General features: G+C 53.2%; 2 protein-coding genes across 3 annotated transcripts in view; one reads left to right on the top strand and one right to left on the bottom strand.

The window, feature by feature from the left end:
- Positions 1-2,817, top strand: part of SARM1 (sterile alpha and TIR motif containing 1) — a 27,531-nt gene extending 24,714 nt beyond the window's left edge. The window contains exons 8-9 of the mRNA XM_008010772.3: positions 494-615; positions 745-2,817. Of these exons, the coding sequence (XP_008008963.3) occupies positions 494-615; positions 745-874 (252 nt within the window). The 3' untranslated portion in view covers positions 875-2,817. The remainder of the gene's footprint in view (positions 1-493; positions 616-744) is intronic.
- Positions 272-11,108, bottom strand: SLC46A1 (solute carrier family 46 member 1). Of its 2 annotated transcripts, XM_008010782.3 has the most exons (5): positions 10,774-11,107; positions 9,504-10,356; positions 6,832-6,915; positions 5,215-5,371; positions 272-4,355 (listed from the first exon to the last, which is right to left on the bottom strand). In XM_008010782.3, the coding sequence occupies exons 1-5, from the start codon at positions 10,999-11,001 to the stop codon at positions 4,298-4,300; spliced, it is 1,380 nt and encodes a 459-aa protein (XP_008008973.1). In that variant the 5' UTR covers positions 11,002-11,107; the 3' UTR covers positions 272-4,297. The 2 variants fall into 2 exon arrangements, with proteins under 2 accessions (XP_008008973.1, XP_008008972.1); XM_008010781.3 differs by lacking the exon at positions 5,215-5,371 and having other exon boundaries at positions 10,774-11,108.
- Positions 11,109-11,682: the final 574 nt, after the last annotated feature.

Below are 11,682 nucleotides of genomic sequence, written 5' to 3' on the forward strand. Positions count from 1 at the left end.
CCAGCACCTACACCCATTTATCAACCTGGAGGCTCTTCAAAACCCCTTGTTTAGGGGTTTTTATGGAGGTTCCATTGTGTAGGCATGATTGATTAAATCACTGGCCATTGGTGATTGAACTCAATCTCCAGCACCCCTCTGGAGGTTGGAAGGTGGGGCTGAAAGTTCCACAGCCGCTTCCTGAAGCTATCTAGGCTACCCCCATAGCGCTCCCAGGCCCCCAGTGGGAAATCATCTCTTTAGCATACAAAGACACTCATCACTCAAGAGATTCCAAGGGTTTTAGGGGCTCTGTGCCAGGAACCCTGGGCAGAGACAAAATATTTATTTTTTATTATACTACAAGGGTTAAGGGAGACATCAAGGTGGACTTCAGAACTGGTGTCCTGCCCTGGACCCAGCCTCGGGCTAGTGGCCCTCCCAGCACCTGCCTGGCTACAAGGGTCCCTAAATGGATACAGGAGTATCTTCCTCCTTTCCTTTCTTTCTCCAGGAGATTGTGACTGCTTTAAGCTGTGGCAAGAACATTGTGCCCGTCATTGATGGCTTCGAGTGGCCTGAGCCCCAGGTCCTGCCTGAGGACATGCAGGCTGTGCTTACTTTCAACGGCATTAAGTGAGCCCCGGGGCCCTGGGACCAGGGGGGTAGGGTACAGCTCACCATGACAGGCAGTGTGTGAGCAAACAGCTGACTAGCAGCTCCCTCTGCCCAGCTGTCTGACCCACATGGCTCCTGTGCCCACAGGTGGTCCCACGAATACCAGGAGGCCACCATTGAGAAGATCATCCGCTTCCTACAGGGCCGCTCCTCCCGGGACTCATCTGCAGGCTCTGACACCAGTTTGGAGGGTGCTGCACCCATGGGTCCGACCTAACCAGTCCCCAGTTCCCAGCCCTGCTGTGACTTCCACTTCCATCGTCCTTTCTGAAGGAACAGCTCCTCAAACCGGCCTACCTGGGCTGAGACAACCTGGACTCTTCTTAGCAAATGGCCCTCCCTCTCCCTGTCCCCCACCCTCATGGCCCACCTCCAACCCACTTTCCTCAGTATCTGGAGAGGGAAGGGAAGTCAGACTTGGGCTCGGGAGGTTAGAACTCCCCCATGCCCTGCCATTGGGTTATCTGTCTGTCATGGGGAGGGTCCCTGCTCAGTTCTGGAAACATTGGAGTTGGGGTGGGGGTGGTTCTGCATTCCCTTCTGCTCTGATAGCAGCCAGTTTGAGGATGAAGGAAGGCAGCCTCAGACAGGAATTAAGGCAATGCCCAGGCAGGCCTGGGCACTGTAGTCTGAGCAAGGGCCTGGGCCCAAGAGCCAGCCAGGGATGAGTGCGATCATGGCTCTCCACTCAGACTGTGCCTGGCCCCTGCACTTACAACTTCCTGCCGCTCTGTGGCCTTGCCCTGTAATCACTCAGTGCCGTTAGCCAGCCTGACTAGGTCCCAGATCCCCTACAGCTTCCTTCAGTGTGGTATCTTTTGCCACATCCAGGGCGAGGGTTGAGGTAAACCGGCCCTCCCTCTGACTTCCTTGTCGCTGCAGCCAGCTTTGCTGCACTTACTGGTGCACAGGAGCCTCCTGTTTGGGCCTGGGTCTGGGCATGGGGAAGCCGTGCCTCAAAGCCCACCCTACCCCACGCCTTGGTGCTGTGCCTCAGGCTCCTTCCTGGTCTGGCCCAGCTGGCTACCCCAGCCCCTCAGCTATCCAGGGCTACCCACTGCTTGCTCAGGGACCAGGCAGCCCCCATGGCAGTAAAAGCAGCCTGGACAGAACCTGCAGCTCTGTGGAAAGAGGCAAAGTCCTGAAAAGGCAAAAGGTTGTCACCTATGGCAGCTTCTCCAACTTTAACATGCATCCAAGTCACCTGGGAACGTTGTTAAAATCAGGAGATCTGGGGTGGGGCCTAGACTCTGCGTTTCTTACAGATTCCCAGGTGATTTAAAATCAGGAGATCTGGGGTGGGGCCTGAGACTCTGCGTTTCTTACAGATTCCCAGGTGAGCTGATGCTGGTGGTTAAGGGTAGCAAATCTCTAAAGCATGAAGCTCTCACGAATCTTTGCCATTTCCCACACACTCCGCTCCTTGGTCTCCAGTCGTCAGAGCAACTCTACCTGGTATTATCATCCCCATTTTACAGATAATGACACAGGCTCAGAAAGGTTGAAGATAAGCCCAGTTTCCTGTCATTAGTGGCAGCCCCAGATCCAGACCTAGACCTCCTGGCACCCAGTCCACTGGCCGTGGAATTGCTCTCCCGAGAATCATTCTGAGGCTGGGCTATTGCTTCTCCCTTGCTTCAAAGAATCTAGCAGCGGGGGATAGGATTTTGCAACAAAAAGCTGACCCAGAGGCCATACTGAAATAACTGAGCAGGAATGTCCCATTGCCCCCTCCTCCACTGGGTTCAGAGGGCAAGAAAGTACCGTCCAATAAACCCAGGCTGCAGGCCACGGGGACTGCTGAAGGCTCTTCCCCAGTGAGGGCCAGGTGTTGACACCTTAAGGCTGGCTGCGCCCCCAGCCCCACTCTTGGCTGTGCTGGCCAGGCGACTCCTAGCTCTCAGCCGCATCGTCAGAAAGTCAAAGTTCTCACTCCAGGTTTGGGGCTCCTTCCTTCCACTCCCCTCCCTGCCAGAGTCTGTCTTGGCCAGTCCCAGCCTCGATGCTTTGCTTTGGACCCCATCTGATCTTCCTTTCCTCATGCAGCGCAAGTGCTCACTGGGGCCAGGGTGAGGGCATGGACGTGACAAGCAGGGCAGCCTGGACACTGCCCTCACAGGACAGAGTCAACAACAATACAGAGTCTGAGTGTCTCCAGGGGATGATTTCTGGCTTCTTGTCTCCAATCAGTCCCACTCCCTCCTGAGGTCCCCATGGGCAGGCTTCAGAGAGTTTCCTGTGTTTTTTCTGTTTGGTATACCCTCCACTGCTGTCCACAGCCCTGTGTGGCCTTCTGGTTGACCTCTGCCCAATCTTCTGTCTCTCTGGGGGAATCAGAGTCCAGCATCCAGCCCCAGACGGAACAGCTGAAGTCACAAGCCTCCCCTAAGCCAAGGCCAGTGTGCTCAGAGGTGACTGCCACCCGCACTAGGACAAACACAGCTCAGATCACCAGGTCAAGCACCTAGGCCTGGCTTCTCCTGAGATAGAGGACTCAGAAGTGGCCTTTCCTCCAAAGCCTACTCAGACACAGGTCTGTAGGGCCAGGGTGTTCTGCTTGGCTGGGCTGCAGCTGCTACCCCTCGGTTGGGGCTGAGTCAGCCAGATCCTCCCCCCACTTCTCCCTAAGGGCCAAGAACTGCTCAGGGACATTAAAGGTCAAAAGTCCAGCCACACTCATTCATCCTTTCCCCAGGCCCATGAAGAGAGGCATCTTATTGTAGAATGTATGAGGAGGTGGGAAAGATCTCAGAGCATCAGCCAAGTTTCCTAACTTGTCCGTCCAAATGTGATTACCACGATTCAACAATTCGGGGCATCGCTGATCTAGCCCTTCCTAGTGGGGCTTGTTTAAGGTTGCACAGCGAGTCAGTAGAAGCCCTGGCTGGCCCCACTTGGTATCAGTCCACCAAGCAGCTCAGGGCTCCTGCCCAGCCCAGCAGCTTCTGTTGTCTGACATATGGCAGGCAGACTGGGAGCAGGAAAACAGAGGGCCCCAAAGCCCACGGCACCAGAAGGTTTGTTTCAGTTTGCTGAAGCTGATTTATAATGATTGGCACTCTTCAGCCCAGGGAGTGGGTAGGCCATAGCCAAGGATCAATTCCCCAACCACAGTGAAGGCAGCGCTCCTCCTCTGGAGATCACCAAGCCCCTCTCACCTCCCTCCCTCCTTCCCAAGGCTGGCACTAACCAGGTACCACATTCATTGTTAAGGAGTGGCTGGTGACTGCTACACATGTCAGGAACCTGCCTGGGACTGTGCAGTTTGGGCTGGAAGGAGAGATGCCAGCCCTTGTGCTGCCTCTGGTCCCTAAAGTGTCACCTCAGGACCTCTCCTCTGGTCTGGGGAGTTATAAGTGATGGATGGCAGAAAGGAAGAACTGACTCCTGTCCCGAATAGCTCCCCTGCCACCTGTCCTGCAGTGGGCCTGTGTGGGTTATGATTCTAGATCCTAGTCAGAGGCTGGCTCAGCTATGGATGGGGTGGTGCCTTGGTCTGTCTTGACCACCTCGTCCAAAGAGAGCACTGCCCTTAGAAAGCAGCTGCTGGTGCTGCTGTGGGCTGGGCTCCAGCTGTAGACCTTCAGTTGTTTGGTGTTCACTTTGCTCCTCTTGCCCTCTGTCTTCTGGTCCAGGCAGATCAGGGGCTCTGGGGAAACTGCTGGAACTCAGGGTGAGGAACAGCCTTTTCCAGCATCCTGTGAGAGACCAGAGAGAGGGTTTGGATTTCACATGGGGTACCTTCAAGGCTTGTCTGGAGAAGTGATGCAGGATTTACTTGGGTGGGCTGGTCCAGGTAGCTCTCCTGAACCTCCTCCTTCCCCAAGCTGAGAAGCTAAGAGCTAGAGGACAATGTCCAGGGACATGGCTCTGGAAAATAACTTTTCTTTTTTTTTTTAAGAGATAGGGTTTTGCTCTGTTGTCCAGGCTGGAGGCCAGTGACACAATCATAGCTGACTGTACCCTTGAACTCCTGGGCTCAAGTGATCCTCCTGCCTCAGCCTCCTTAGTAGCTGGGACTACTGGTGCATACCACCATGCCTGGCTGATTTTTAAAATTTTTTATACAGACAAGGTCTTGCTATGTTGTCCAGGCTGATCTTGAATTCTTGGACTCAAGTGGTCCTCCTGCCTCAGCCTGCCACAGGATCGGGATTACAGGCAGGAGTCCCCACGCCCAGCCATGAAATTCTTAATATCATACAGGAAAAAGTTCAACTAGCTGACAAGGCTCTCTGGCCTTCCCTTTAACACAGTTCTGTTGCCATAGTTCCATCTAAAAAATGGGAATGGAGGGAAATAGGGGAACTGGGAGAGAGAACACAGCCTTGCCAAGTAGCAATGTTAGCCTGATCCTTCCTCCACCTAGCTTGCCACCTTGCCCTTGGAAAATGGCTCCTGGAGGATTAGGCAGCCATGTGCAAGGAGAGGGGCAACCTGGGACAAGACACCCAGAGGGGGAGGATTCCAGGAATGAAGCTGCCATTTCTAGTTGGGAGGAGGGCACTTTTATGAGAAAGGGCTCCATTATGAGCACGGGTCAGGGACCTGCATTACCCAATCAGAACGGCCGGGATGAGCAGGAGGCCAGCTCCCAGGAGGAAGGGGAACCCCTTCATAAAGTTCAGAGTGGCTGGGTAGAGTGAGTTGAAGATGCCGGAGGCCGTCAGCATGGCCAGGTTATTCACACAGGCCACAGCAGAAAAGAGAGCACCTGTGAAGAAATAAATACCATACTCCGGAGTCCGAAAGGGCCATGTTCAAATTCTGGCACCACCACCTCAGAGCTGTGTGACCGGAAGCAGTCACTTAACCTGTGTCTCCCCTTCCTCACCAGTAAATCCTGCTACATCATGTACTGTGACAAGGATTCAATAAGGTTGTATGTGAACAGCAGCTGGCACAGAGGGGCTACTAAATAAATGGCTGCTGTTAAATCCACACTAAAAGTACATGTGATCTGACAGAACATAGCACATGAAAAAAAAAAGTACGTGTGATATTGTCTGATGAAAGCTTGATGGAAATGGCTTTTTTCTGGTTTATCCTCTTTGGAATCATCTGTTTGGGATTAACTGCAGGTCTGATCAGTTCCAATATTCATAGCTGTGTCACCACTGAATAGCTTTTTATCCTTTGGGTTCCTGTTCCTCCTGCTAAATAAGGATAATACCTATTTCCTAGATTGTCAGCAACATTCAGTTCACATGGAATCACCCGTCACTGGGCCTGGCCCCCTGGAAGTAGCTAGTTAGTAAGGGCTGTTCTTTTCTCGTGTTTCCCTGACATCTCTGGGCACAAAGAAAGTGCTGGGAAAAAAAGTTTAGGTGAATGAATGAAGGCACATGGATTCTGGGGACACCAGAACCCACAGTGGGCTCTGTATGGCACCAGGGTCTCTGTCATCATCAGATCCTCATTCCAGGACAGATGGAGAAAGATGAATGTTTCCCGACTGGGGCATGAAGACCCAGAGGCTGGAGATGCTGTTCTGTGTAGATACACCAGGAGGACCCACAGTTTACAAAATGTGCAACAACCCAACAGAAGTTGAGATTAAATTCTGTCACATCTAGAGGGGCCTGTGATGTCATCAAGAGCAAACCACTCACATCACAGATGAAGAAACAGGCCTATGGCAGGGCTCGGACTAAAACCCAGATCCTGAGACCAGCTGCTTTAAAACACAGACGTGAGTTTGCATCCTAGCTCCACTATTTACTGAGTAACCTTGAGTGAGCCGATTTAACCCCCTGGGCCTCTGTTTCTTCATCTGTCAACTGTGGAAAATGAAACCCATGTCACAAAGTTGTTCACTTCTGGGCTTGTACACGCTGACCCCAGAGAAACAGGGAACTCTGGCATCATCACACCCATCTTACAGACGGAAAAGCTGAGGTCTGCAGAGAGTAAATCCTCTGCTCTGGTTATCCAGAAAGAACATCACTGTGCTCTGCTGACTGCAGATCCCAGCTCTGTGGTTTGAAAATCCAAGGCGGCATGATCCTCTGCCTGTCGTGGGCAATTTCACAGAAGTGTGTTTGTCTTGGCCACTTACTTCTCCAGGGTGAGAGGCGGGAAGGCAAGCTGTTCCCCCAGCCATGGCTGCCCATCAGCCCGTTTCGGGCAGCACTGGCCATGAGGAACCAGATATAGGTGGGTCCTGACACTCACCCTGCTCTGTCTCTCTCACCAGCTTGGAGAGTTTAGCCCGGATGACAGGTGTGATGACCAATGACAGGAAGAGCAACCCATATCCTGTGGAGAAATAAACACTCATCAGGAAAATAGGGCTGGGGAGAGGGGTGTCCAAGGGAAAGGCAGCAGATCTCCTATCCATACCCTATATGGGGTTTAGGTTAGACCCAGGAAGAACTTCCTTGATGGTGAGGGTAGGGAGACAGTAGTCAAGGAGGAAGGGAGACTGCCCTTGTCTGGGCTTGGCCACCGTCTAGCTCTCATGAATGCTAATTCCCACTGATTGCTTTCTTGTCTGAACCTCTTGTGGTCACAGCAGACATCACCCATTCATTTGGCACTTAGTAGGGATATGGCAGGGCACAGAAAACAAGCATGAACTTTGGAGTCAGCCCTGAATTCAAAACCTGATGCCATTACATACTATCTGTGTGGCCTGGGGTACTTAACCTCTCTGAGCCTGACTCCCTGTATGAGGAAGATAATAAGGCCTTCATCACAGGATGGTTCTGAGTCATAGGAGGCTGAATAATGGTGCCCAATGGCATCAGGTTCATAGCCCTGGAACCTGTAAATACTACCTTATTTGGAAAATGGGTCTATGCAGGTGTGATGAAGTTAAGCCTCCTGAGAGAGTGGGGTTATCCTGGATTAGCAGGTTGGGCCCTAAATGCCATCACACATCTTTATAAGAGGAAAGCAGACGGAGATTTGGCACCAACAGAATGGAGAAGGCACAAAGAGGAGGAGAGGCAATGTGAGCACAGAGGCAGAGACTGGTGATGGCCGCCCCAAGCCAAGGAATGCCAGCAGCCCCAGAAGCTGAAAGAAAAGAGAAACACGTTCTCTCCCAGCACCTTGCAAGGGAGCACTTCCTGCTGACTCCTTCCGTTCAGCCCAGTGGTACTGACTTTGGACTTCTGGCCTCCAGAACTGTGAGAGAATATATTTCTGTTGTGTTAAGCCCCCAAGTTTGTGGTATTTCATTACAGCAATCTCAGGGAACCAATACATAAGGCAAAAAGGTAACATCTATGAAGAGTACGGCATAGGGACACAGCAAATATGAGTTCCTTTTCCCTTTGCATTCAGTTACTTACAGGCTTCCTGTTTTCTTCATAACCATTTCTCTCCCTCTGTGATTGCTGACTCCTCAGCAAAACTGCAAACTCCTACAGGACAGTGGATCCTCCAAAGACGGTATACGATGAGGCACCCAGGGTCAAGCCCCTCAAATCCCACTCTGTTGAGACCTCTCCCTGACCCAGAGCAATGACAGCATCTTCATCATCTCTGCATCCCCCAGGGCCATCAGCAGGAGGGAAAGGCTCCCTTCGGCTTAATTGTCAGACAAGCAGTTGAGTTAAGAAATCTGTGATTATTGGCCGGGCGCGGTGGCTCAAGCCTGTAATCCCAGCACTTTGGGAGGCCGAGACGGGCGGATCACGAGGTCAGGAGTTCGAGACCATCCTGGCTAACACGGCGAAACCCCGTCTCTACTAAAAAATACAAAAAACTAGCTGGGCGAGGTGGCGGGCGCCTGTAGTCCCGGCTACTCGGGAGGCTGAGGCAGGAGAATGGCGTAAAAACCCGGGAGGCGGAGCTTGCAGTGAGCTGAGATCCGGCCACTGCACTCCAGCCTGGGCGATACAGCAAGACTCCGTCTCAAAAAAAAAAAAAAAAAAAAAAAAGAAATCTGTGATTATTGTATTGTTGACTATACACAGCACGTTTTAGGGCTCTATCAAAATAAATCTGTCCCTTTAAAAAAAGTTAACTAAAGCTGGGCACAGTGGCTCATGCCTGTAATCCCAACACTTTGGGAGGCTAAGGCAGGCAGATCCTTGAGCTCAGGAGTTAGAGACCAGGACTGGGCAACATGGTGAGGACCCCATCTCTATAAAAAAAATACAAAAATTAGCAAGGTGTGGTAATGTGCGCCAGTGGTCCCAGTTACTAGAGAGGCCAGGTTGGGAGAATCACTTGGGCCCAGGGGATGAGGCTGCAGTGAGCCATGATCATGCCACTGCACTCTAGCCTGGGTGACAAAGTGAGACCCTGTCTCTAAATAAATCAATCAAATAAAAATTTTAAAAAGTTAACTTCCCCATTTACTGGCCTGTTGACCCTCTCCTACCAAAAAAAGAAAGGGAGGAAGTAAGGAGGGAAAGGACAAGGAGGAAGAGGAGAAGAGGAACTGAAACAGGAATTTCATATCTGTGGTCCGAGAAGACAGGTTTTTAAAAAACCCAAAGAAGCTGACCAAGAGTATTTGATTCTTATCAGAGAAGTGAGTACCAAGGCATTAATGGCATGGACTTTGTTTAAGAACATATGAATAGGCTGTGGGAGGCCAAGGGGTAAAGCAATTAGTGTATGAGCCACACTTTTGTCTTTTGCTCTAGATTACTAACAATATTAATGGTTGATAATGGTGGATTAATTACTTTAGCTACTGAAGGTCTGTATTTTCCGTGTATCAAAGATGGCATTTTTGAGGGATTTCTTAGTTGTCTGTCCTCCAGTGCAGGCATAACAATGTTTCCAAAGACACAGGAATGAACCACATCTGGGGGCAGTGAGTGGCTGGCCCCCGGTTCTTACCCAGTGCCTCTGGGACAAGCTGTCCCTGAGCCCACACACTTTACCTGTGAACATGAGAGGCGTGATGGTGGCAAAGGCAAAGACCACCATCCCCAGGATGTTGAAGGCCAGGCCGATCTCAGCCACCCAGGCATCGGCCAGGCAGTGCTGCAGGAGCTTCAGGACCAGCAGGCTGGTGAGGTAGGGGAGATGCTGAGCTGCAGAACCATAGCCGATTAGTCTGGAGTCCCAGCAGAGGGGTGTGCTCAGTTCATACAGGGTCAAGATGTCCTGGGCCCCAAAGTGCACAGTGATCACCACGAAGATGGCCAGTGAGTACAGGGCTAAATGCTTCCTGGACTTCTCTGGGGCTGGAGCCACATAGAGCTGGACAATGGATCGGTGGTGACGGAACGTGAAGAGCCGGGTGGACTTTGGCTCCTTTAAGGTCTCACCAAAGCAGAAAGCTGCATAGAGTGTCATGGCTATCAGCAAGGCTAAGGCCAGCCAGAAGGGGTTGGCATAACCCTGGGCCCGGAGCCAGTGGCCCCCAAGGAGGCTTGCCAGCATCCCAGCCACCCCGATGCTGGCTTCCAGCAGGGCCATCCGGAAGGTGCGGCTGCGGCTGGAGCTGACATCTGCCACGGACGCAAAGCTAGCAGCCAGAAGGCCACCGAAGTCGCCGAGGAGGGCACAAAGGATGCGACCCAACACGAAGTAGCCGACGTGGAGCTGTAGCTGCACCACAAAGATGGACACTAGGGCCTGGAGCAGCAGGCCCAGCGAGGCCAGCACTAGCAGCGGGCGGCGGCCCACACTGTCGCTCCAAGCTCCCAGCAGGGTGGACGAGAAGAGCCCCACCAGGAAGCCGCCCACGTTCATGTAGAGGGTCCAGTGGGAAGTAAGGGTCTCCACTTCCTGTAGGGGCACAATGACCAGGGTGCGGTTCCTCACTCTGGGTTGCCCAATCCCCAAATCCTCGCCATCCCGGGAGCTACAGGGATGAGGACTTTCTTTGGCGCCCTAAACCTCAGAGAATCTTAGCACAACTTTCAGAATCTGCCAGTGAAGAGGAGGAAGGACATGGACCAAGGCCCCATTCCCTTTCCTTTCCCCAGCTTTTGTTAAACTGCAAGGCCAGGCTTTAGCTCAACTTTTCGCATTTCCCACGCTGAGGTTCTCGGTCAGGCCGCTTTGCTCTGATCCCGCCCACCATCCAAAATGCACCCTCCCTCCAGTTACCCCCTACTACCATTATGCAGGCCCCACCCCTCCGCTGCCGCCACGCTCCAGCCCAGGGCCCTCTCCCTGCCAGGCTCCTCGCCGCCCCGCTACCTGCATGGTGGGGTCCGCGCTGCGGTTGCTGCAGCCCCCCCTTTGGCGGGTGCCATTGTAGCCGAGGTCGGCACTGAAGCGGTGCCACAGATACTGCGTGGTGAGCGGGCCCTGCAGGACCAAGGCAAAGTTGGCCAGGAAGACCAGCGGCTCTACCGGGCCCCGGCACAGCACAGCAGCCGCGGGACGGGCGCGGGGCTTGTCCGGGGGACTCGCGCTCCCCTCCATGTGTGTGCGCAGCGAGGCTGTAGCCAGGCGGGCGGCGGGGCGCGCGCGCGCGCGCGCGCGACTGGCTGCCTGGGACTGGCGACGTGTGGCGCGGGTCTTGCGCTCTCTGCGCCTGCGCCCAGCGTCCCTCCTTAAATGTCCGGCGGGGAGGGGCCTGGGACCTGAGGCCACCGGACTCTCGCGGGGGTGCACCTGGCTGGGCGTGGGTCGGCGAGGGGCCCGGCACCCCCAGCCCGCTGGATGACCTCACCTGTGAGGTGTGCATAGACAGCGCCCTGCAGCCCTCCCTCCCGGCCCAGACACACCACAAATAACAAGAATATCAATAATTAACATGTATTGACCACTTACTATGTGCTGAGCACAGTATTAAACGCTTTTTGTGAGTTGGTCTCCCGATAACTCTACAGGCTAGCCAATATTAACCTTCGCTATCTACCTATGAGGAAACCAGGTCATCGGGTACTCAAGGCGGAGCTGGAAGTGCACATGACCCCTGATGCTGCTGATGTTCTGCGCTGTAACAGAGAGGCAGCTGGAGAGGATCGGAGTGCAGCTGAACCCAGCTGCCTGGATTGGAACACCTAGGCTCTGCCACTACCTTGGGCATGCCACTTACCACCCTGAGCCTGTTTTTTCATCTGTAAAATGAAGTTGCTAACAAAACTTGTCTCGAAAAGT

This window comes from Chlorocebus sabaeus, chromosome 16, assembly GCF_047675955.1.
Source record: "Chlorocebus sabaeus isolate Y175 chromosome 16, mChlSab1.0.hap1, whole genome shotgun sequence".
Classification (NCBI taxonomy): domain Eukaryota; kingdom Metazoa; phylum Chordata; class Mammalia; order Primates; family Cercopithecidae; genus Chlorocebus; species Chlorocebus sabaeus.